We start from the raw sequence: 27,016 nt of genomic DNA on the forward strand, positions 1-27,016 counted from the left end.
CTTTTGAAGCGAGCAATAGTAAAGGGGACAAATGAGGAGAGCAGGACCAAGAACACAGCTGGCCCCACACAGAAACGTCCAGATGCCGGGGCGCCTGGGTGGCTCAGTGGGTTCAGCGTTCAACTTTGGCTCGGGTCATGATCTCACGGCTCGTGAGTTTGAGCTGCGCGTCGGGCTCTGTGCTGACAGCTCAGAGCCTGGATGGAGCCTGCTTCAGATTCTATGTCTCCCTCTCTCTCTGTCCCTTCTCTGCTCGCATTCTGTCTCTCTCTCTCTCTCTCTGTCTCTCTCTCTCAAAAATAAATTAACATTAAAGACATTTTTTAAAAAAGATTATTCTGTGACCCGTGAAAATGACAGGAAATTCACATCGCAGCACTCACAGATATGCTGTGATTGGAACACAATTATGGCCATTTGTTTACACACTGTTTGTGAATGCTTCTTTTTTTTTTTTTTAATTTTTTTTTTCAACGTTTATTTATTTTTGGGGGGACAGAGAGAGACAGAGCATGAACGGGGGAGGGGCAGAGAGAGAGGGAGACACAGAATCGGAAACAGGCTCCAGGCTCTGAGCCATCAGCCCAGAGCCCGACGCGGGGCTCGAACTCACGGACCGCAAGATCGTGACCTGGCTGAAGTCAGACGCTTAACCGACTGCGCCACCCAGGCGCCCCTGTTTGTGAATGCTTCTGAGCGACAATGGCAGAGCTGGGTACCTGCAACTGACAGAGACCCATGAAGCCTAAAATATTTCCTACCAGCCCCCTCAAAGAACAAGACTGTGAACCCCGGGGTTTAGCGTATAAAAGGATTCTTGTTATGGATTACTAAAACCGAAGAAGCAATCAAATGAAAGTAATTTTCTTTTTTCTTTTTAAAAATTTTTTAGGTTTATTTATTTATTTTGAGAAAGAAAGAGAGAGCAGGGGAGGGGCAGAGAGAAAGGGAGAGAGGGAGAATCCCAAACAGGCTCTGAGCTGTCAGCACAGAGCCCGATGTGGGGCTCGAACTCACGAACAGTGAGACCAGGATGAGTTGGATGCTTAACCGAGTGAGCCGCCCCAGTGCCCCAAATAACGATAATTTTCAAATTAAAAGGGGAAATCCAGAGATAACGTTACTTTTCCACACCCAAATATTAAAGTACCAAGAGCTCCACTTAACTCTCAGTTAATGGAATATTTGATAAAGGACCCAAGCCACAGGCTTTCTTAGCAAAACAAACACTGTCGTGCTCAGGGGACTCATTAACTTGACAGAGTTCACTGGAGCTGTACCTGAATGCCAAAAATACTGGTTCTGAAGCAGGATGGGGCCTAAGACAGGGAAATACAAAATCAGGTTTGTTGCTACAAGCTGGGAGATATGTTTGTTAAGGAATCAGTTATTCTATGAGGTAGTGACAGTGTATATAGGAGGCTAATGGCTCTCGATGGTAAAACTACTTATCCAAGTATGTTAAAAATGCTTCCGTGGGGAGCCTGGGTGACTCAGTCAGTTGAGCATCCCACTCTTGATTTTGGCTCAGATTATGATCTTACAGTTTCTGGTTTCAAGCCCCGTGTGGGGCTCTGAGCTGGCAGCGTGGAGCCTGCTTGGGATTCTCTGTCTCCCTAGCTCTCTACCCATTGCCCTACTCTCTCTCTCTCTCTCTCTCTCTCTCTCAAAAAGAAACATTTAAAAAAAGAAAAACTGGTTTCAGTAAAGTTCAACAAAGCTGGAACATTCAGTCTTCAAGGTAAGAAACAAAAAAACAAGAAAAACTACCACAACCCTGGCGACTTTAGGTTTGGGGAGAACCAGGATGAAAGGGAAAACTGTGTGATTAGGGCAAGGACACAGGAGACCGAACTGGCTAAATCACTCTTAAAACAAACACAAGGGTTGGGATGAGCACTGGGTGTTGTATGGAAACCAATTTGACAATAAACTTCATATACTGAAAAAAAAAAAATAAATAAAAAATAAAATTGCAACCCACTCTCCAAAAAAAACAAAAACAAAAACAAAAACAAAAACAAAAACAAAAAACACAAGGGGCCTGGGTGGCTCAGTGGGTTAAGCGTCCGACCCTTGATGTTGGCTCAGGTCACGGTCTCAGGGTTTGTGAGTTGGAGCCGCAAGTCGGGCTCTGGGCTGACAGCACAGAGCCTCCCTGGGATTCTGTCTCTCCCTCTCTCTCTGCCCCTCCCCTGTTCTTGTGTGCTCACTCGCTCGCTCTCTCTCTCTCTCTCAAAATAAACAAACATTTAGAAAAGCACATCACTGACCATTTATAAAACAAACAAATGAACAAGAGAACCAACGAAAACACACAACAAGGGCTCCATCTACAAGCTCAGAGGATACGGCAGCTACCGGGGACAGTGACATTGTCCTGAAGGCAGGGGACCGTTGGCTTGTATACCCTTTCCTAAAAGGACAGAGCAGTGCCCTTCTCAGACAGAACAGGAGGCGGTTCTCCTGCACCCTCCCCTCAGTGCCCTGGAGGTGATTTCTCTGTAACCTTTGAGGTCTGGGCAGCTAAAAATAGTGCCCAGCACCATTCCCACACGCGTGTGGGCAGCAAACGTGATTCTTTCATCAACAAACCACCAAATGGGCGTAATGGAAATCGTATTACTTTACGTCACTTTGATAATGAAAATAAAAGGCCCACTTTTCACTTAACTTTTACTACTCAGTTGACAATCTGTGGTTTTTCAAAAATACCCTGGACTCCAAATACCATCATCTCCTGTCACTTTCAACAGGTCAATGCATTGAGATGTATTGCCTTCACAGGAGTACTTCAGAAGTTTGTAGCAGACCGGTGTTTACTAACGATCAAAAACTGATTTTGAGATGGTTACGTTAGCTCTACACACACAGGCACAAATGCCCTTCCATAACAGATACGCACGCACACTCACATACACAAACACATACATTCAAGCACACACGCGCATGCATGCACTTACATACATGTGCACACGCCACACTTACAGATACACCTGTACATATACATACATATACACGCTCATACATGGGCTCGCACACACCCAAAGCCACCCTGCTTAAAAAATATTAAGTTGACTTATTTATTTTGAGGGGGGGAGAGAGGGTGAGAGGGAGACAGAGACCATCCCAAGCAGGCTCTGCACTGTCAGTGAGAAGCCCGAGGCTGGGCTTGAAGCATGAGATCGTGACCTGAGCCGAAGTCGGACGCTTAACCCACTGAGGCAGCCAGGCACCTCCCACCTCTCTAAAAAATTTTTTTAAGTTTATTTATTTATTTTGAGAGAGGGAGACAGAGCCATCATCCTTTTAATATGAGACTTGTGAGGACGCTGGCCACTCACCCAAGGTGGCCAGGAGAGGCCTCCTCCAGCCAACACCCCTGTGGTGTGGCCACACACCTGCCTGACACGTTAACCCTTCTGACCCTGAAATGTGGACTCCAGGTAGCCCAGAACTCCCCCTCCATTCACTGACCTACAACTCCCAGCATCTGGGTCTCCCGCTCAGTGGGAAAGCACCCCTGGGCCCCCGACGCTGGATGGCACCCTGGCATGTGGGTTGTGAAGCCCTGATTTCCTCTGTAAGGAGAGCCCTGGGGGCTGGGGAGAGGGTGTTGATGCTTAAGAGAACGGCCTGGGAGCCTCGCTGCAATACACTTGCCGAACCCTTAGGCAGATCCTGTCTTCTTTTTCTTAAGTTTTTTTAATGTTTATTTATTTTTGAGAGACAGAGAAAGACAGAGTGTGAGGGGGGAGGGGCAGCCAGAGAGGGAGACACAGAATCCCAAGCAGGCTCCAGGCTCTGAGCTGTCAGCACAGAGCCCGACGTGGGGCTCGGGTTCACAAACTGTGACATCATGACCTGAACCGAAGTCAGACACTCAACCAACTGAGCCACCCAGGCGCCCCGCTTCTGCCTTCTAATGTGTATGTAAAACTCTCAGAAGAAAGGTGCTTGCTGTAGGCACATGGGTGGACGGACAGCCCTCCCACTCAGCTCAGGACCACCGACCTGGCTGGCCCAAAGGGATTCAGCCCAAAAAGGTAAGTCCCCAAGCTCCTGATTTATTAAACAACATAAATGAGAAAGCACACTTGTTCATCCTTGCTCTTGGTGTTTTAGTTTTTGTTTTCTTTTTTTTTAATGTTTATTATTATTTTTTGTTTGAGAGAGAGAGACACACACACACACACACAGACAGAGACACAAAGTGTGGGCAGGGGCAGGGAAAGAGAGAGAGGGAGACACAGAATCCAAAGCAGGTTCCAGGCTCTGAGCTGTCAGCATAGAGCCTGACATGGGGTTTGCGAACCACGACATCATGACCTGAGCCGAAGTCAGAGGCTTAACCAACTGGGCCACCCAGGTGCCCCTAGTTTTTGTTTTCAAGGCTTGGACACCTACCTACCCAGTGAAGAATTTAGACATTTCTACTGGTAATGGTGTGTCAGCAGCTTTTCCTCATCAGAAAAAAAGCCTCTGACTGTTGATTTCGGCTCAGGTCACGACTGTACCGTTTGTGAGTTAGAGACCTGCATGGGGCTCTGTGCTGACAGTGCAGAACCTGCTTGGGATTCTCTCTCTTCCTCTCTCTCTGCTCCTCCACCACTGGCACTGTGTCTCTCTCTCTCTCTCTCTCAAAATAAATAAATTAAAAAAAAAAAGAGGGGTGCCTGGGTGGCTCAGTTGGTTAAACATAGGACTTTGACTCAGGTCATGATCTCGCTGTTCATGAGTTCAAGCCCCAAATCGGGCTCTATGCTGACTGCTCAGAGTCTGGAGCCTCCTTCAGATTCTGTGTCTCCCTCTCTCTCTCTGCCCCTCCTCTGCTCACTCTTTGCCTCTCTGTCTCAAAGATAGATAAATGTTAAAAAAAAAAAAAAAAAGAAAAGAAAAGAAAAGGAAAGGAAAGGAAAGAAAAGAAAAGAAAATCACGCTGAAGTCAAGAAAGGTGCTGTTAGGCAAGGCAAGGCAAGGCAAGAAAATCACGCTGAAGTCAAGAAAGGTGCTCTTGTGGCAGGGCTGGGAAGTCATGGATGTTGGTGGAATGTCGGATATCGTCCATCCCAGTGGGAAACAGTGCCTACCTGGGGTGGTGACGGCCATGCCAGGAAGGACAGGAGCTGGCAGAGGGGAACGGAGATGCTGATGTGTCGGGGTGGCTATCAGAAAACTTGGTGGCATGCCAGGAGTGAGGCCTCCAGCTCAGCTCATTCTTCCTGAAAAAAACAACAAAACAAAAAAAACGCAGACAACTCAGGAATTGCAAATAAAGGACAACCCTGTGCCAAGATGGGAGTGAGACACGGAAATATGTTACAGCTACTCCCGCGTGACTGATAGCATTGCTTCCGGGGCTTTCCACGGTATCTGGATATGAAAAATTGTTAACTTTTATTAATGCAGAACCCATCCTAAGGCAGAGTGAGAGTCATGAGCTCCAAAATGTGAACTAAGCCTTATTCTTCAATTTTTGCTCTAAACAGGTAAATAAATCTGTCCTCGCCTCAGCCATCAGTAGGACCCCGGAAGGACTCTTCTGTCTTTCCTGTTTCAGCATAGCTATGCACACAGCCGTCAGCCTCCTTGAGGAGGAGAGATGCACTAGAGAGAAGTGCAGGGGGTCCCCAGCTCAGCCGGGTCACACACAGTTTAGACCACTTCCTTTTTTTTTAAAGTTTATTTATTTATTTTGAGAGAGAGACAGAGAGCAGGGGAGGGGCAGAGAGAGAGAGAGAGAATCCTGAGCAGGTTCTGCACTGTGAGCACAAAGCCCATTGCAGGGCTCGAACTCCTGCACCGTGAGATCACGACCTGAGCCAAAATCAAGAGTCAGATGCTTAACCGACTGACCCCCAGGCATCCCTGGATGACTTCTATTTACTCACTTCACTAAGTAAACGCAGACATCTTGACATTAACTGAGACTAGCAGGGGCGCATTCATTCCTCTGAGCCTCTCAGAGTGTCTGTGAAGTCAGCTAAGGGTCCCCATCGTGTGCATTCATGATGCCCTAGAACGACGGCTCTAGTCCGTTCAGCCAGGACTTGTGAACACCGTATGCAGCATCTTCCTGGGCTCCTGCGCCCCTGTCCGCACCCTCCCATCGGTGGCTTATTCTTTTTTTGGCTACACCGCCTGGGAACGATAAGGGAGGTTCAGTCGCAAATCCCTACAGCTGCCATGTAAATGTTCACAGAGCATCCAAGAGAACGGTGGTGTGTGAGGAGAGCCACGCATCTGCTTCTCCCAGTCTCCATTGTCTCCACGTCTCCAATTTGGGACAGAACTCACTGACTGTGGCCAGTCTGCAGCTCAAGAGGCTCAAACTGAGCCTCTGTAGGTGCTTGACAGAGAGCAGACATTCTTCCAGGCAGGCAAAGACATTAAAGGATATTAATGTTAAAAGCATATTAAAGAAACCCGGGGTGCTTGGGTGGCTCAGTCAGCTGAGCGTCTGATTCTTGACTTCGGCTCAGGTCATGATCCCAGCGTCATGAGATTGAGCCCCACGATGGGCTCTGGGCTGGGTGTGGAGCCTGCTTGGGACTCTCTCTCCTCCTCTGCCCTTGCCCTGCTCGTGTGTTCTAACACACACACTCTCTCTCAAAACAGTAGTAAAGAGTATTAAAGAAATCTGAAAAGTATGTATAACTTAAACCTTCTGACAACTCACGGGGTGCCCGAGTGGCCGAGTCACTTAAGTGTCTGACTCTTGATTTCGGCGCAGGTCGTGACCTCATGGTTCCTGTGTCCCAGCCACGCTGACAGTGTGGAGCCTGCTTGGGATTCTCTCTCTCTCTCCCTCTCTCTCTCTGCGCCTCCCTCAAAAACAAATACATAAACGTTAAAATAAAAACGTTCTGACAACTCATACTTAAGGAGGAAAAGTAGATGGGTGGCAAAATGTGGAATGTGTTGACTTCAGGAGTTTCCCCATGAACAAGAGCAAAAAAACAGACAACTTCATCACACCACAGAAGTAAGGGGATTGCAATCCCAAAGTGTACCTCATCGAGTTTCTCCAAATCCTCGTGAGGAAGGTTCTGGCTACAGGAGTCTCGTGTTCAGATGGCATTTTCTGTGCTATCGCATCAAGGATGTGTTTCACCTTCCTTTATACTTACTTAATGAAGGAAATAAACTAGACTGAGAGTGGAGGCAAAGGAAACAAATAAAAAAAGGAAGCCTGAAAAAGAAAATGCCTCATAATCTGTGGCAACATCTTCCAACCCAGCACATGGCAAGACTGGGGTATGTGCTGGCTTACTTGGGGGGAGGGGGGCAGCAGGGCTCCAAAAGTACACGCACTCCCTCCTTTTTAAAAAGACAATACAGGGGCGCCTGGGTGGCTCAGTCGGTTAAGCGGCCGACTTCGGTTCAGGTCATGATCTCACAGTCCGTGAGTTCGAGCCCCGCGTCGGGCTCTGAGCTGACAGCTTGGAGCCTGGGAGCCTGCTTTGGATTCTGTGTCTCCCTCTCTCTCTGACCCTCCCTTGTTCATGCTCTGTCTCTGTCTCAAAAATAAATAAACATTAAAAAAATAAAAATAAAAATAAAAATAAAAAGACAATACAGGTATGCCTGGGTGGCTCGGTCTGTTAAGCATCTAACCTCAGGTCAGGTCATGGTCTCGCAGTTCACGAGTTCCAGCCTCGCATCGGGCTCTGTGCTGACAGCTTGGAGCCTGGGAGCCTGCTTCAGATTCTGTGTCTCCCTCTCTCCCTCTCTCTCTCTCTCTCTCTCTGCCCCTCCCCTGCTCATGTTCTGTCTCTCGCTCTCTCAAAAACAGCTAAACGTTAAAAAATAAAATAAAAAGATAACACATATAGATGCATGTCTATTTCAAGAAGACATAGTTGACAACCACAGTAGAAATTAAGAGCTTTTAAAAAAACAAATCACCCAGTGAAAGGTTGTACCTATAAGCTACACATAAGGATATTCTGGCTATTGGGGATAGTGACGTTTTCCTAAAACATAATGGGCTTTTCATCAGGTCCTTTGAATTTCCGAGTGCATAATGAATGTATTTGGGAAGGTTCCAGCTACCTTCTGTTTCTCAGCCCCTCTGACTACCTAAAATGGCTGGATTCATGCCGACAAGAGAGGACGACGTTCTGGATCCAAAAGTGTTCAATCACAATGCTGTGAGGATGCTGGTCTGGCAGGCTGTGGGGAAAGAGCTCTCTGGCGCCACCTGGTGGTCTCACACAGCCACTGTCCCTCTGGCTGCGTTTCAGTCAGACCCAGATGAACAGAAACAAGAACAGATTTAAGGTCTTCATTTTCACAAGATCGTGGGCTTTCTTCTCGCACAAGATACACACTCAGGTGGCTTTAAGCCATTCAGCCGCCAGAAATGTGGGGGCCCTGAGGAGTGCACAGGCCACAGGATGTGCCAGGACAGGAGAGCACAAGTCCCCAGTTTGAGGGCCTGGGTGAAACCACTATGCCATACTTGGTTCTTAGTGGTATCCACCCTGGCCACCGCAGAGCCATGAGCATTAGAAGTGAGTAAATGCGGGGTGCCGGGGTGGCTCAGGTGGTTAAGCATGCGACTCTTGTCTTCCGCTCAGGTCATGATCTCTCACGGCTCGTGAGTTCAAGCCCCACATTGGGCTCTGTGCTGACGGTGCAGAGCCTGCTTGGGATTTTCTCTCTCTCCCTCTCTCTCTGCCCCTCCCCTGCTCCCTCTGTCTCTCTCACGCACAAAGTAAATAAATAAACTTAAAAAAAATTTTTTTTTAAATAATAAAATACAGAGGTGCCTGGGTGGCTCACTCGGTTAAGCGTCTGACTTCAGTTCAAGTCATGATCTCACCGTTTGTGAGTTCGAGCCCCACATCAGGATCCATGCTGACAGCTCGGAGCCTGGAGCCTGCTTCAGATTCTGTGTCTCCCTCTCTCTCTGCCCCTCCCCTGCTCATGCTCTGTCTCTCTGTCTCAAAAATAAACATTAAATTTTTTTAAAGTAATAATAAAACACAATGAAATCTCAACCAAAATTGTACCGACGTTCTTCTCAAAGCTAGAACAAACAATCCTAAAATTTGTATGGAACCACAAAAGCCCCGAATAGCCAAAGTAATATTGAAAAAGAAAACCAAAACAGGAAGCATCATAATCCCAGACTTCAGCCTCTATTACAAAGCTGTAATCATCAAGACGGTATGGTATTGGCACAAAAACAGACACATAGGCCAATGGAATAGAATAGAGAACCCAGAATTGGACCCACAAATGTATGGCCAATTAATCTTTGACAAAGCAGGAAAGACTATCCAATGGAAAAAAGACAGTCTCTTTAGCAAATGGTGCTGGGAGAACTGGACAGCAACATGCAGAAGAATGAAACTAGACCATTTCTTACACCATACCCAAAGTAAACTCAACATGGATGAAAGACCTAAATATGAGACAGGAAGCCATCAAAACCCTAGAGGAGGAAGCAGGCAACTACCTCTTTGACCTCAGCCCCAGCAATTTCTTGCTCAACACATCACCAAAGACAAGGAATTAAAAGCAAAAATGAACTATTGGGACCTCATCAAGATAAAAAGCTTCTGCACAGTGAAGGAAACAATCAACAAAACAAAACGGCAACCGACAGAATGAGAGAAGATATCTGCAAAGGACATATCGGATAAAGGGCTAGTACCCAAAATCTATACAGAACTTATCAAACTCAGAACCTGAAAAACAAATAATCCACTGAAGAAATGGGTGGAAGACATGAACAGACACTTCTCCAAAGAAGACCTCCAGATGGCCAACTGACACATGAAAAGATGCTCAACGTCACTCACCATCAGGGAAATACAAATCAAAGCCACACTGATATACCACCTCACACTGGTCAGGGTGGCTAAAATGAACAAATCAGGAGACTATATAGATGCTGGAGAGGATGTGGAGAAACGGGAACCCTCTTGCACTGTTGGTGGGAATTCAAACTGGTGCAGCCACTCTGGAAAACAGTGTGGAGGCTCCTCAAAAAATTAAAAATAGAACTACTCTATGACCCATCAATAGCACTACTAGGAATTTATCCAAAGGATACAGGAGTGCTGATTCATGGGGGCACATGTACCCCCATGTTTAAAGCAGCGCTATCAGCAATAGCCAAATTATGGCAAGAGCCTAAATGTCCATCAACTGATGAATGGATAAAGAAGATGTGGTTTATATATACAATGGAGTACTACTTGGCAATGAGAAAGAATGGAACCCAGTCATTTGCAGCAACGTGGAAGGAACTGGAGGGTATTATGCTGAGTGAAATAAATGAGTCAGAAAATGACAGATACTGTATGTTTTTGCTCATATGTGGATCTTGAGAAACTTAACAGAAGAGCATGGGGGAAGAGAAGGAAAAAAATAGTTACAGAGAGGGAGGGAGGCAAACCATAAGAGACTCTTAAATGAAGAGAATAAACGGAGGGTTGATGGAGGGGGGGAGAGGGGAAAATGGGTGATGGGCATTGAGGGGGGCGCTTGTTGGGATGAGCACTGGGTGCTGTATGTAAGCGATAAACCATGGGAATCTACCCCAAAAACCAAGAGCATGCTTTACACACCGTATGTTACACAATTTGACAGTAAATTATATTACAAAGATTAAAAAAAAAAAAAAAAGCATTCCCCCTGGAAGAAAAATAATAAATAAAAACAAAGAAGGGAGTAAATGCAAAATGGCATACAGCAAACCAGTCCCGAATCACTCCTTCCTGTGGGATGTCTGCTACGGTGGAGACAGCCCCAAGACAAATATCGAACGGGAATGAATAGGGACGCTACCGAAAGAATGCTCCTTCCTTGGCCGCAGTCAGATGTGAGCCAACTGGAGAGACCGGTAAGGAAGCCCATTCTGGGAGGGAGAAACACAGAGGGTGATTTCTGGCCTCACAAACAGCCATGAGGGGCGAATGGGAGCGCGAGAGCCACAAAGGCCTGTGCAGCCCAACCCAGAGATGCCGAAGGTCCTGCTTCTGAGCAGGTGCTGTGGGCAGGGATGTGACAGATGGACCAGCAACGCCCCACGTTGAGCCGGGGGCTGCGCAATCCCAGAATCACTGGATAGGCAGTGGGGCTTCGTCCGTGCTCACACCAGGCCAGGGTCAGCCCAGTGTATATAGGAAAGGAACCCTGTTTGTTCAAACGGCTGTTGATGTTTGGAATCCTTAAAACACATGCTTATTGTAGAAAATATGGAATATTTAAAAATTAAAAGGCCAGAAAGACACCCAAGGAAAAGAAGCCATGATCTAAAGACAGCCCTCTGCACGACCTCCTCTCTGTCTCTAGACAATTTGGAGAAGCCTGCAGACTCTGTGTCTCCATTTCACTCTGCGGCCCGCCTGGTTTTGGGAGTATTCTCTCATGCCACTGTCACTCTTCCCAAATGGCACCTCTAATCAGTGCTTACTATTCCTTTCATATAAATACAGAAAAGCCATAGTACTGGCTACGAACATTTTCTACTCCTACAGATGAAATTATTCATCCTAATGAGGGTTGTTCCCCTGAAGCCTTTCCCACAAATTACATACCAAGATTAATAAAAATTTACTTCAATTTTTAGAAATAATTTTATAAGCGAGGTAGTCTTTGGGGGATTTTTGGAAGGACAGGGTTTACACCACAAATATGAAAAATGCTAGCGTATCATTTAAAATTAAGAATGAATCCAGGGGCGCCTGCGTGGCTCAGTCGGTTAAGCGTCTGGCTTCGGCCCAGGTCATGATCTCATGGTTCGGAAGTCCGAGCCCTGCATCGGGCTCCATGATGACAGCTCAGAGCCTGGAGCCTGCTTTAGATTCTGTGTCCCCCTTTCTCTCTGCCCCCCTCCCCTGCTCGTGTGCACTCTCTCTCTTAAAAAAGGAATTATTGGGGCGCCTGGGTGGCGCAGTCGGTTAAGCGTCCGACTTCAGCCAGGTCACGATCTCGCGGTCCGGGAGTTCGAGCCCCGCGTCGGGCTCTGGGCTGATGGCTCGGAGCCTGGAGCCTGTTTCCGATTCTGTGTCTCCCTCTCTCTCTGCCCCTCCCCCATTCATGCTCTGTCTCTCTCTGTCCCCAAAATAAATAAACGTTGAAAAAAAAAATTTATAAAAAAAAAATAAATAAATAAACAACAAAAAAGGAATTATTAAAATAAATGCTTCAGTGAAATGTTTGTCATTCTCATAAAGAACAGAATCCCTTCCTTGCCTAAAAAAAATTTCGTGAGTGCTGGGTTATTTTCATAGTCTTTTAGAATGAAGCCAACAGGCACCATCTCACAAAACAAACAGTCTGTGCTTGGTCACCACAAGCTGCGTCAGCCTGACTGTACTGGGCCCGCTGGCTGGGAGGCCGGGGAGGCCAGAGGGGGAGGCCAGGTGCCTTGGCTTTGGGTGTGCATTGTGCCAGGGGTTATGATGGGATCTGGGGCTTTTAGGCAACCCTGGGGTTGGGGAAGGCTCCTTGGCGGGAGGAAATCAATAGTGATCCGTTGGGGGCATCTTAGAGAAAAGAATCGGGGGGCTCGAGGGGGGAAGAGGCCTGGATTTCAGAGAAGGGGTGGTCTGGGCAGGACTGCAAAGGTGCCTCGGTGACCCGTGGGTGAGGGGAACAGCCCTGTGTGAAGACTTTAGAATTCAAGGAAAGGAGGGGGTACAGGCCAGCAGGGGAGGTGGAAGGTGGTGGTGGGGGGGGGGAGCGTGCACTGGAGAAGGTGACTGCAAGCACCCTTTTTAGTCCTTCCAAAGGAAACACATAAAAACCAGCACTCTACAAACACAAAATGAACCTTGTTCTGACCCAGCCAAGCCTGTGGATGACTACGTCCTGACCAGCCTCTCCCTCTGCTGGTCTGCCTACCTCCTGCTAGATCAACCTCCTAGCCACGCTGCTCTAGACAGCTCTTGCTCTCACTCCGGAACCTTCAACTGCTCGCAGCTGCCACAGGAGCCCAAGCTCCCACACTCTCAGGCATCTAGCCAAGCTGTGGTCTGGAGGGTGCCCCAGGGCCAGCAGCATGGGCATCAGCTGGAGACACATGTGGGCAGGCTGGTGGCCTTGCACTAGCCCTCCCGGCAGCTCAGAGGCAAGCTCAGGGCCAGCACCGTTCTGCCCCCAGCCACCTAGTCACCCGTCCCCCTGCAGTCCGTTTGCCTGCACCCCCTCTGCCCTTCCCTGGTATTGCCGAGGTAGGACCAGATTTGCGGCTCAAACCTGGCTCAGCCTTCCAAGGGCAGGTCAGTGGCCCAGCCTCAGGTAAGACTCTGCTGCAGTCTGCTTCCCGGCCTCCTCACATCTGTTGGCTCACCACCTGTCACAGCTTTCCCAATCCAAGCCTATGAGAGCACCCTCAGCAGGCAGCTCCTGGATGGCAGGACCTAATGGTATGATTGCACGGAGCGCTTCTAACACGTTACACGAATGTATGAAGACACAGGGCCGAGCACTCGAGAAACGGCAAAGGGCTCCCTTCCCCTGCAGTGGTCAGACACATACTGCTGTGGACGGTGATGTCATGCTGGATTGAATCCATATAGTCCTATGGGATGCGAGCCACAGAGTTCCTGCCTTTATACATGAGAAGAATTAAGATAAAAATTCCCAAACGGCCTAAAGAGCTGAGACTGATACAGGACATCAAAGCTGCATTTGGAACAAACGCCAGGCTGAGAGGCAGCATTCCCACAGAATGAAAGAGGCAGGGCGCCTCTCCACAGGCCCGGGGCACCCCTGGTCCTTCCCCTTCCCCCAGTAAGGGCGGGTGCATGGTTCGTCTTTCAGCCTTCGGCACTCTTCCTGGGTGCTTCCGCAGAGAAGCCGTTATGTGCAGAAATGTCACATAACGGGGGCGTCTGGGTGGATCAGTCGGTAAAGCGCCTGACTCTTGATTTCGGGCACCGTGCTGACAGCACAGAGCTTGCTTGGGATTCTGTGTCTCCCCCTCTCACTGTCTCAAATAAACATTAAAAAGATACATATATTTTTTTAATGTCACATATGAACGCAGGCAGAACTGGAGCAGACCAAAACGATTTGGTTTTTCTACTAACTTTTAAAATCTTCAGGTCAATAAATCTATTCATGTAAGAAAAAAGGGGAAAAAAGACTATCTCACCCACTTGTGTTCACAGTACAACTTCGAGGGACTAATGCTCGAGCAAGTTCAACTGAGTGTTTCAGAAGGGTGCCAGCCCAACCTACTGGCTACATTTCAAGAGAATGGATTTTCTGGCAAAGAAACTCAGGATATTCAAATGTGCAACCATTAGTAAAACTAATTATAAATAGCTCTAAGCATTAGCAACAGTGCTGATGAGTCATATATGAAAGAAGTAAAAAAAAAACCTTTCTCTGCATGTCTTAACATAACAGAAACCATCGATGTTTTCACGATAAACTTTATAAACATCACTTACATGCTTTGCAATGAAAAACAAAATCTTAACTTTGTTCCACTTTCTATTTGACTTAGAATATGAAATAACCTCACTTAATTGGAAATTCACCTGATTAAATTGCTCAAGCCATACAATGAGGCTAAATTGGAATAGAAGCAACTTTTCCCAAAATAAAACAACTCTGATCTGCATGTTTTTCTTTTTTCTCCTGATTCCATTTAATAACAAAGAATGGAAAACAGCCCCAAGACAGGGTGTCTGTCCAGCGTAAGTCTCTGGGTACGAGCATTTGCAAACGGCTGTAACCCCCAACATGCTCGAAATAGAAACTTTTCCCCTGAGACTCGAACAAATGATGGCAGACCCTTCGAAAGCACAGGTTTTTGCCGACACCCCCACCAAGGCACACACCCTCCAGCAAAACACATATATGGTTTCTGGGCCAGGAAGAGCTCCTGGGAGGGAAGCGGGGAGGAACGAAGCCTGCCGACGCCCTAGCCCTGCCTGTAATCCTGCCGCATCGCCACGCATAGCTGCTTCCAAGAACATCGGTGCCAACCAATGTCAGGGCTGCGTGCAGACCCACCTGCTGCAGGATAGCTCCAAGGAGCCAGGAGCAGAGGGGCTCCCAGCACAACACAGGGGCGGTGCGGAGTTCACTGCAGCTTAGTGGCATCCAGAAAACAAAGCAGGCTGCAAGAAATGTGCTCCTAGCGAGCACAGCTGTTGTCACTAGATTTGAAAGTCCCTTTCTTGAAATCTCTAACTCGGCCCGAAGTCTGGCTAACCCTTTCAGCCTCCAGCGGAGAACCTCTACCCTTGGGCGTTAATCTGCTCCTGAACGCAAGTTTAGGGGCTGTAATTAGAGACACAAAAGGATTTAGGGCCGCCGGCAAAGAGGCAGAAAATCACATGAACCAACCCTATCGATAATCCAGACCCGGCAAAACTACCTGCAACACCGGATGATGGTTTGAGAGTACCATAAATGATGAGGTGGGCAGGCGTGTTTCGTTGTAACCAAAACTATCTGTTCCCATACAAAGTTGAAAGAAAAAAAAAAGCCAGAGCAGTTGCAAGCTTTCCAAAGTAATGGATAGCGTGGTATTTAAAAGAAATTTTCCCGAGGATATTTGAAATTATATGTACATTTTAGAAGCTGAGGCTATGGTAATTTTGCCTCCAAAGAGAGAGGACTGTGTCCCAGCACTCTTCATGCCATTTCAGTGCACATTCGATAGGATCAGAGCGCAGCAGCCTTAACCCCAGGTCTGAGCAAGACGCCCCCTTTCCCAACACGCTGTGCGCATCAGGCAGACCCTGAGCACATCTCCCACAACCGAGGCTGATCTACTCGGCTAGTAGGACCAGGAAAATGCCACAAGTGACCCAGTTTCTAGTGTTCACCTGTTCCAAGCCCATCTTAGGCCATGGTGTACCCTCTGTGCCTGCCCAGGACAACAGCCGTGGCTGTCTGTGAAAACAGGGGCACAGGAGCCACTCCAGACCCGCCCGGCAGCTCTCCCAGGGAGGTGGCCTGGACACACAGGACAAAGGTGCAGATGACAACTGTCAGCGACACAGAAGAAAAGGTTACCGCATCTGCCCCGAACTTTCCCGTGAGTAGCACTTCCTTCCTCCGCCAAGCAAAGTTGGAACAACAGAGTAGCCCGGAGGGAAGATCTAGGCAGGAGCTTTCGGCTCAGCCTCTCTTCATGGCCTAACAGTTCACCTGACTCCCGGGCAGACACCCCCGCCCCCTCCCTGACCACCTGGGCATCGTGCAGGAGAACAGATGTGCACTTGGTGGGGATCACGGTTACAGGTCTCTGTTTCCAGCTGACCCCACATGGGGAGAAAGGAAGCGCTCTCTCTCTTGTGTCTGGGAAAGAAACTTCACAGGGAGAGGTAAGAGCCACTCGCACCTCCTGACTCACCTTCCCTTCCCGGCTCCTAAGCGATGACAAGATAGCACTGCCCACGGCCCAGGAAACCAGACGCCACGGCTTTGTCCAAGCGGCCTCCCTCGATCCCATCCTGCCTGCTCGCTCCCCTGATCACCACACACAACGAAACAAAACAAGCCTACGGGTAAGAGATATACTAGCAGGAAGGAGTTAGCATGTGAACAGCTGTTTCTACTCATGAAACTCTGGGTACGTAGTTTGCACGGAGGTACATTTCCCCAGAACCTCCGAGAACCACCATACCTGCACTGGCCACTCTCAGTCTTTGTCATAAATGTCAGCCCTTCTCTGGGCCTCTGAGGACGGGCTGGGAGTACAATCAAGTTAAATAAGAGTTGAGCAAGCTAATTCATCATTTGGCCATACTCTCGGGCAGGGCAACACAGGATATTTATGTGTTTGTGGTTCAGTCTATGAATAATTTACAGAGTGCCTTTTTTTTTTTTGAGAGAGAGAGAGACAGAGAGAGAAAGAGAGAAAGAGAAAGGGGGCACAAGTGAGTGAGGGGCAGAGAGAAACAGAAGCAGGGCTCACCCGAAGCAGGGCTTGAGCTCACTCGATGTGGGGCTCGAACTCACAAACTGTGAGATCATGACCTAGCCTGAAGTCAGATGCTTAACCGACTGAACCACCCAGGCACCCCCAGAATGCTTTTTTATAAACTGGTCGGGTTTTGTCTTTTGTATTTTTAAGAGCACATGATTTACTTTGCAGCTGTACATAAAGTTCTAGAAAATGCTAACTGATCTGTGAGACAGAAGTCCGGTAAGTGGTTGCCTGGGGATGGAGAAGGAGGAGAATGGCAGGCTTTAAACAGAGATTTAAATTTAGGCAGAAAAGAATACACATTACCAATTCCAGAGAAATTGTTTTAAAAGTACCCACTGGTGCCTCTGTAATAAGGACAACGTAAAACTCAGTTTGAAGTTTTAGTGGTCCTTCCTCTGAGCATCTTCAGGATTTTGTAGCAGTGAGTTGCCATGTGCTGGGTGACAGCAACAGACCCTAATACTAACTAATTAACCAGGTTACAGAATTTCATTCATGTTTCTGAACAAAGCACCATTTCAGACTTTTTAATTTTTTTTTTTTTTGAGAGAGAGAGAGAGAGAGAGCAAGCAGGGGAGAGGGGCAAAGAGACTGACAGAATCTCAACACAGAGCCAGATGTGGCTCCACCCCATGACCCTGGGATCATGACCTGAGTTGAAATCAAGAGTTGGGTTCTTAACTGAACCACCCAGGCACCCCTTAGACTTTTTTCTATTAGGCAAAAAATAATATCAACATATCGTATTAAAAATTAATACAAAGTTATTTTAAAAATTGTTGTAATACCTAAGTGTTATTAAAAGTATTTCAAATTGCACAATGGTATATGTCAAATATATATTTTAAAAAATGATCAAAATAAAGTATGTTTTCATAAAAACAGAAGTGAACAATCATTATCTTGTTATACGTATTGCTTAAAACATTAATTCCCGGGGCGCCTGGGTGGCTCAGCCGGTTGGGCGGCCGACTTAGGCTCAGGTCAAGATCTCGCGGTCCGTGAGTTCGAGCCCCTCGTCAGGCTCTGTGCTGACTGCTCAGAGCCTGGAGCCTGTTTCCGATTCTGTGTCTCCCTCTCTCTGACCCTCCCCCGTTCATGCTCTGTCTCTCTCTGTCTCAAAAATAAATAAACGTTAAAAAAAAAAACAACATTAATTCCCATCTAAACCAGAAAATTATCCTGTGCACCCCTCATTTAAAGAAAACTGGACATACAGAACACAAAAGTGGAGTTCTACACAGTGGCTCCCATCAATCCTTCGGGGCAAAAGTCTCTTCCTTCTCCCCAAGAGTCTTTTATTTAGATAACTCGTCACCTCCATCAGCTAGCAGGCGCCCTGCATCTCCTCCCTGTCCCTCCACTGGCCAGTTCTCTGTGGCATAGATGCTTTGCTTGGAACAGAATTCCGATCATTCTGATATCCTTAAAGATGTTCCTCTACTTAAAAAAAAAAAAAAAAAAAAAGCTTCTAAATATAAGGGAAGAGGCCCAACTTCATTCATAATGAAAAGTGCCCATTTAAATTGTTTTGAATTTTTAAAAATTTTTTTTTCAACGTTTATTTATTTTTGGGACAGAGAGAGACAGAGCATGAATGGGGGAGGGGCAGAGAGAGAGGGAGACACAGAATCGGAAACAGGCTCCAGGCTCTGAGCCATCAGCCCAGAGCCCGACGCGGGGCTCGAACTCACGGACCGCAAGATCGTGACCTGGCTGAAGTCGGACGCTTAACCGACTGCGCCACCCAGGCGCCCCTGTTTTGAATTTTTAAAAATGTTTATTTTATTTTTGAGATAGAGTGTGCATAAGAGAGAGAAGGGGAGGGGCGGAGAGAGGGAGAGAGAATCCCAAGCAGGGTCCACGCTAACAGCGCAGATGCGAGGCTCAACCTCACAAACCGTGAGATCATGACCTGAGCCGAAATCAAGAGTCAGATGTTTAACTGACTGAGCCACCAGGTGCCCTGAAAAATGCTCATTTAACCAATGAAGCCATTTTTCACCCGTCACATTCGAAAAGAGTACAGAACTAAACTGAAAATAACCTCTGCTAGAGTGGACGTGAGCCTGAAAAGCGGCCCGAGAAATTTGGAGGTGGCTGTCGCAGTTCGTGCTCCCCAAACTTCTGATTCAAGAACCCCAGGTTGGAAATGGACTGCAACGACCTGTACGTACAGGTACACAGACTCGGGTACAGAGACACCACATGCTGCAGTTACAGGCTTTCACCAGAGGCACCAGAAATATCCGTCTACAGAGGTTCTGTAGAACAGCGGAGGATCCAGACTGTGGAGCAGCGTGGGGTCGTTAAGAGAAATCGCGACTCAGACCTCAGCACAGTCAACCCGGAACGATCTCTGCGGAAACAGACGTTAAGTGCACAAGAACGTGTATGATACAAAGAAGCCCAAGATCAGCAGTGAGTGCCAATGCTGCTCTCCGGAGACACACAACAGAGGTGCAAGACCCCTGGTCCACCCAATGCCCTTCTGAGCCCGGGGAGTCGACTGCGCCCTGGTGTTACTTTAAGAACTGAATAAATGCAGAAGTACATGTTAGCCTTAGAGTATATCGTAGCCAGCACTCCAACACCTGCCTTCTTAGGGTCCTTCTTCTTGTTCCGATCACAGAGCAATAAACAGACCTTCTCTGGGGCACTGCCTAGAACAGAACAGGGTGCACAGCTGACGGTTTCCTGGGGACCAACCCTCCTGCTGACTCCTACGAGCACAGGCACACTGAACCCCCAAAGCTTTTCCTCTTTAAAAATGCAACGAGCTGGGGTGCTTGGGGAGCTCAGCTGGTTAAAGTGTCCGACTCTTGGTTTCAGGCTTAGATCATGAGGTCATGGTTTCGCAAGTTCAAGCCTCGTGCTGGGCTCTGTGCTGTCAGCACGGAGCCTGCTTGGGATTCTCTCTCTCTCCCTCTCTCTCTGCCCTACCCCACTCACACTGTCTCTCTCAAAATAAACTTTAATTTATTTTTTTTTATTTTTTTTATTGTTTATTTATTTCTGAGACAGAGACAGAGCATGAGTGGGGGAGAGGCAGAGAGAGAGAGGGAGACGCAGAATCCAAAGCAAGCTCCAGGCTCTGAGCTGTCAGCACAGAGCCTGACATGGGGCTCAAACTCACAAACCATGAGATCATGACCTGAGCCGAAGTCGGTTGCTCAACCGACTGAGCCACCCAGGCACCCCTAAATAAACTTAATTTAAAAACTTTTTTAAATTAAGAAAAAATTTTTAATATAAAAAATTAAAAATAGTGAGCTTTTTTTTTTTTTTCAACGTTTATTTATTTTTGGGACAGAGAGAGACAGAGCATGAACGGGGGAGGAGCAGAGAGAGAGGGAGACACAGAATCGGAAACAGGCTCCAGGCTCTGAGCCATCAGCCCAGAGCCCGATGCGGGGCTCGAACTCACGGACCGCGAGATCGTGACCTGGCTGAAGTCGGACGCTTAACCGACTGCGCCACCCAGGCGCCCCGCAGTGAGCTTTTTTTAATGCTAGTTTTTATTGTTATAAACATAACTTGTGAGTATAATAATATAATTTATAAAGTACTATAAAAGTAATATGTAATATGTTACTTAAATGTACATTTAAAAATGTTTAAGATGGTAAATTTTCTTTTTTTTATTGCTCACCATGATAAATATACTTTTATTTATTTATTTTATTTTTTATTTTTTTTAAATTTTTATCCAAATTAGTTAGCATATAGTCAACAACGACTTCAGGAGTAGATTCCTTAGTGCCACTTCCCCATTTAGCCCATCCCCCCTCCCACACCCCCTCCAGTTACCCTCAGTTTGTTCTCCATATTTAGGAGTCTCTTCTGTTTTGTCCCCCTGCCTGGTTTTAGATTATTTTTGTTTCCCTTCCTTACGTTCATCTGTTTTGTCTCTTAAAGTCCTCACGTGAGTGAAGTCATAGGATATTTGTCTTTCTGTGACTGACTCATTTCACTTAGCATAATACCCTCCAGTTCCACCCACGTAGTTGCAAATGGCAAGATTTCATTCTTTTTGATTGCCGAGTAAGACTCCATTGTATATATGTACCACATCTTCTTTATCCATTCATCCATCGATGGACATTTGGGCTCATTCCATACTTTGGCTATTGTCGATAGTGCTGCTATAAACATGGGGGTGCACATGTCCCTTTGAAACAGCACACCTGTATCACATGGATACATGCCTAATAGTGCCATTGCTGGGTCGTAGGGTAGTTCTATTTTTAGTTTTTTGAGGAACCTCCATACTGTTTTCCAGAGTGGCTGCACCAGCTTGCATTCCCAAGATGGTAAATTTTCTGTTATATGTATTGTACCACAATATCTTTAAAAATTAAAACTAACAATGGGGCATCTGGGTGGCTCTGTGGGTTAAATGTCTGACTCTTTTAAAAAAAATTTTTTTTTAATGTTTATTTATTTTTGAGAGAGAGAGAGAGAGGGAGGGAGAGAGAGAGAGAGACAGAGCACAAGCTGGGGAGGAGCAGAGAGAGAGGGAGACAGAATCCAAAGCAGGCTCCAGGCTCTGAGCTGTCAGCACAGAGCCTGACACGGGGCTCAAACCCACAAGCCGTGAGATCATGACTTGAGCCAAAGTCGGACGCTTAACCGACTGAACCACCCAGGTGCCCCCTCTTTTTTTTTTAATGTTTACTTTTAAGAGAGAGAGAGACAGAGTGACGGAGAGATACAGACAGAGACAGTATGAGTGGGGGAGGGGCAGAGAGGGAGGGAGACACAGAACCTGAGGCAGGCTCTAGGCTCCGGGCTGTCAGCACAGAACCTACGTGGGGCTCGAACTCACGAACCATGAGATCATGACCTGAGCGAAGGCAGACGCTTCCGATCGAGCCACCCAGGCACCCCCTTAATCATCTGACCTTTGATCTCAGTTCAGGTCTTGGGCTCACGCCCTATGCTGGGCTGCATGATGGCGTGAAGCATACCTAACAAACCAACTGAACAACCTTGTGAGAATGGGACATACACAGTTCTCTGACTGCTCTTACGTGTTCCACTCACCTGGACTTTGTGGGGCGCCTTCCCATGTCAGGAAACACTGACATCATTGGTAACAGCAGCACTTTACAGTTTGGGTGGTCTCTAATTCACCTCAGTAATTTCCCTTTGCTGAGTATCTAGGATCCCAGAAACGAAAATTGTGGGTCCAAGACCTGCCTTTTGAAACATGTCGCCAAACTACTCGTCGGAAAGTCTGTCTAACCTGTAGTCCAATCGGCATTGTATCAAATACATGCTGGTTCCCCACAATCTCACCGATGGGTCTTGCTAACTGTTAGATCTCTGCCAACAAGACAGCCAGAGCCTACCATCTCAGGGGGCGCCTCAGGGGGCGGGGGAGGGGGGCTGGCTCAGTTTGTCAGGCGTCTGACTCTTGGTTTTGGCTCAGGTCACGATCTCACAGTCTGTGAATTCAAGCCCCGTGTCGGGCTCTGCGTTGGCACAGCGGAGCCTGCTTGGGATTCTCTCTCCCTCCCTCTCGCTGCCCCCCCCTCCCCCGCTTCCCAAAACAAATAATAAATAGACATTAAAAAAAAACTACTGTCTCATTTTCAAGTAAACCCGCAGATTCCTATGAGAGACGATAGAGGGCAACCTCAATCAGCTGGGGAGCTGGTAAGGACTCCCCGAGGCAGTTGATAACACCCAGCTCACCTCTGTGGAGCACGCTTCCCTTTGCATCATCATTACTGCACTAAGCACCACTAAATCCTAGAACACGTATCCTGCCTTAGAAAGGTCGTTAACGTGACCACAAAGGAATAATTATACAATATGACGGTGTCTCTCCTATCTCATCCTCTCCAAAGGGCTCCCAAACTGCCCATCTAAGAGTTTATTTTTCTGATTTACAGAGAGGGTAGTCTGTACCACTTGGAAATGAAGTTGTTAATTCAGTGTGGCAATGAAATAGAGTTTTTTCTTCCTTGTTTCTGAGCCTCCTCCTTGGATATGGTTTCAGTCAAAAAAAAAAAAAAAAAAGTGAGGGGTGCCTGGGTGGCTCAGTCGGTTGAGCATCCGACTTCAGCTCAGGTCATGATCTCGCGGTCTGTGGGTTCAAGCCCCGCGTCGGGCTCTGTGCTGACGGCTAGGAACCTGGAGCCTGCTTCGGATTCTGCGTCTCCCTCTCTCTCTCTGCCCCTTCCCCGCTCATGCTCTGTCTCTCTGTCTGTCAAAAATAAATAAACATTAAAAAAAAATAAAAAATAAAAAGTGAATTCCTTTGGGAATAGGCTTTCAAGTCTACTTGTATTAAAAATGGAAGTAAATGCTTCAGTCCGTTTAATTTTTTTTAACACACTTTTAGAAAATGTTTATTTACTTATTTCTGAGAGAGAGACAGAGAGAGAGCGAGCAAGGGAGAGAGACAGAGAGAGAGAGAGAGAGAGACAGAATCCGAAGCAGGCTCCAGGCTCCGAGCTGTCAGCACAGAGCCCGACGCGGGGCTCGAATCCACAAACCCATGAGATCATGACCTGAGCCGAAGTCGGACGCTTAACTGAGCCACTCAGGCTCCTGAGTCCATTTATTTTTTAAAATTTACAGTTAAACTTGAAAGAATACACTAATTCCACTTAAAAAAAAAGAGGAGGGGCATGCAAACACTTTAGTGTGAATTAGCCAACTACAAAATGCAAGGTAGAGAATTACTTCTATTTGAAGACAAGAAATCACAAGTACCTTTATGGGGGTTCAGGGTCGCTCCTGTGCATAAAAACATCACGCCCCTCATTCCCCTTTTCTAACCACTTCAAGTCCTCCAAAGTTCTGCAATCTGATTTGCAGGAACAGGCAGCGCGCTCCCCCCAGACCTCAGCACAGCGCTAAAAACTCCCGGTAGCTGACAAGTGTACAGGCAGCCCTGCACCATTTTCCTTTAAGGCGAAAACGCAGTAGCCTGCCACCTTGTGGAAACAAGAGGTAACAACACTTCATCTGAAGCGTCAGTGCAGCTCCCTAACAGAATAACCTACATACGGCTGAAGAAAAGAGAAAAGCATTCTAACAGGCACATGAAAAGATGCTCAACGTCACTCATCATCAGGGAAATACAAATCAAAACCGCAATGAGATACCACCTCACACCCGGTCAGAGTGGCTAAAATTAACCACTCAGGAAACAACAGATGCTGGCGAGGATGTGGAGAATGGGGAACCCTCCTGCACCGTCGGTGGGAATGCAAACTGGTGCAGCCGCTCTGGAGAACAGTATGGAGGTTCCTCAAAAAACTGAAAATAGAACTACCCTCTGACCCAGCAACTGCACTACTAGGTATTTATCCAAAGGATACAAAAATGCTGATTTGAAGGGGCATATGCACCCCAGTATTTACAGCAGTAATATCAACAATAGCCAAAGTATGGAAAGAGCCTAAATGTCCATCAACTGACAAATGGATAAAGAAGATGTGGTTTATGTATACAATGGAATATGTTCCATCGTGATGAAAAAGAATAAAATCTTGCCAGTGGAGCAGTGTGGATGGAACTAGAATGTATGATGCTAAGCGAAATAACTCAGAGAAAGACAAATATTATGTGATTTCACTCATAAGTGGAATTTAAAAAACACAACAGACGAACCCAGGGAGAGGGAAGGCAAAATAAGATAAAAACAGAAAGGGAGGCAAACCGTAAGAGACTCTTAAATACACAGAACAAACTGAGGGTTGACTGGGGTGCTGAAAATGGGTGATGGGCATTAAGAGGACACTTGTTGGGATGAGCACTGGGTGTCATATGTAAGCGATGAATCCCTGGGTTCTACTCCTGAAACCAACACCACACTGTACGTTAACTAACTTGATTTTAAATCAAAAAAAGAAAAGAAAAAAGCATTCAAATTCACTTAATGTATCAAATAAACAATGCATAGTACTAGAAGAAGGCATCTTTTAAGTTTTGGATGCTGGATTCACCCTTGGCCAAGGAGTAGACATTTATGGTCATGAGCGCGCGCGCGCGCACGCGCGGGCACACACACACATGCGTGCACACACGCGCGCACACACACACACACACACACACACACACACACACACACACACACCCCTTAAGTCCAAACCGGGATTTGCTTGCAGTGATACAGATCAGCAGACCTAGCTTCACCTTTTGCTATTTTACTCACTTCTGTTTGTGAAAATGGCACGAGGCGTGGGTCTTACCTTTTCACTACCAGCTTCAGGGTTTTATGAGAGCCCTTCACCAGGCAAATCGCCTCCTGTCTAAACCCTGAGAGACCAATGTCGTTGATGCCGACGATCTCGTCCCCGGCCAGTAACTTGTCCACTGCCGCAGCTTTACTTCCTTCTTCAATCTGCAACAAAGACGCACGTGCCATGAGCCTCCAAACAAACAAAGCAAGTCCCCAGAAGTCAGCCAGGAGCAACGTGCCTGTGACGTGTGCCGCCCACAGCTCTATGACTGGCTCTGGGATCGGCCAGGACCCCATCTACGCCCTGAGGCTGCGCAGATTCCTATTTGACGAATGAGGGACACATCCCTCACCCAGCGCTGCCTTTGCGGGGACGTGGGCTACCTTCACCGAGGGAACAGGAAAGAGCGCATGCGCTCCGGAACACGCACGACCCAAAACGGTGGATCTAAAGATACAGGGCCCTTTTCTGGAAATCCTTTATCCAAACAATAATGATGGGTTATTTTTATTATGTACTGTTTCTCATACATTAATCCCAGGCCTAGATTCTTGTAACTGCTTTACTGAGAGAGAGTTCAAATACCAGAAAACTCACTCACATAAAATATACAAGTGAATGACTTTTTAGTATATTCACAGAACTGTGGAACCATCACGTCCTAAACCCAGAAGAAACCTGGTAGCCGTGAGCAGTCACCTCCTGATCCCCTCCAGCCCTGGCCACCACTAACCCACCTCCTGTCTCTATGCATTTGCCTTTGCTGGATAGCTCACAGAAAAAGGATCCTACAGGGGCGCCTGGGCATTTCAGGTGGTTAAGTGTCTGACTCTTGATTTTGACTCAGGTCATGATCTCACGGTTTGTGGGACAGAGCCCTCCATTGGGGTCTGCGCTGACAATGTGGAGTCGGCTTGGAATTCTCTCTCTCCCTGTCTCTCTGCCCCTCCCCTGCACTCTCTCTCTCAAATAAATGAACAATGGGGCACCTGTGTGCTTCAGCTGGTTAAGCATCCAACTCCTGATTTTGGCTCAGGTCATGATCTCATGGTTCATGAGATCGAGCCCTGTGTCAGGCTCCGCACAGGTAGCATGGAGCCTGCTTGGGTTTCTCTCTCCCTCTTTCTTTGTTGCTCCCCCACTTGTGCTGTCTCTCTTTCTCTCATAATAAATAAATTAAAAAAATTAAACATTTAAACAAATAAAAAGAATTCTGCAACATGTGGCATTTTTAAAAACGTTTATTTATTTTAAGAGAGAGAAAAAGAGAGTGCACACTCAGGGGAGAGGCAGAGAGAGGAAGAAAGAATCCCAAGCTGGCTTTATGATGTCAGCACAGAGCTCCACTCAGGGCTCAAACTCATGAACCAAGAGATCATGACCTGAGACAAAATCAAGAGCCAGATACTAACCAACTGAGCCACCCAGGCGCCCCAAGAAATCTTGGCCTTTAAATACTAAACCTAGTTTTTTTCTATACAGTAATAATAATCTCAGCAGCAATTAACCCTGTCTGCTTTCTCTACTAGTGCTTGACAAACTATGGCCCATGAGCGAAATCCAGCCAGATGCGCCCCCCCCCCTTTTTTGTAAATAAAATGTTACTGCAATAGAACCACACCCACTTGCTTACATATGGCTACAGGACAGCAATGAGTCGCCTGGCCCACAAAGCCAAGAATATTTACTACTTGGCTTGTTACAAAACAGTTTGCCAACCCCAGTTTTATACCAAAAAGCAATTATCTTTACAAACTGCTAGGAAAACCGGTGAACAAAGTTAACGTTTGTGAGAGTATCTGTGTACAATCTGAAAGTTCACTGCCTGACTGTTTGCCGCGGCCAACCTAACAGTTACTTACAAAGCCCTCACAAAGCAGTAGAGCAGTACATCTTT

At 47.0% G+C, this 27,016-nt stretch overlaps 1 protein-coding gene across 1 annotated transcript in view; it reads right to left on the reverse strand.

The window, feature by feature from the left end:
• LOC112859865 (protein Shroom2-like) overlaps positions 1-25,616 on the reverse strand; it is a 65,665-nt gene extending 40,049 nt beyond the window's left edge. Inside the window, exons 1-2 of the mRNA XM_086696576.1 lie at positions 25,129-25,616; positions 5,091-5,222 (exon numbers count right to left, since the gene is read on the reverse strand). Coding sequence (XP_086552702.1) covers positions 5,091-5,222; positions 25,129-25,415 — 419 coding nt within the window. The 5' untranslated portion in view covers positions 25,416-25,616. The remainder of the gene's footprint in view (positions 1-5,090; positions 5,223-25,128) is intronic.
• Between the last annotated feature and the right edge of the window lie 1,400 nt (positions 25,617-27,016).

This window comes from Puma concolor, unplaced genomic scaffold (genome assembly GCF_028749965.1).
Source record: "Puma concolor isolate L17-30 unplaced genomic scaffold, mPumCon1.1.hap2 unalloc_scaffold_5, whole genome shotgun sequence".
Classification (NCBI taxonomy): Eukaryota; Metazoa; Chordata; class Mammalia; order Carnivora; family Felidae; genus Puma; species Puma concolor.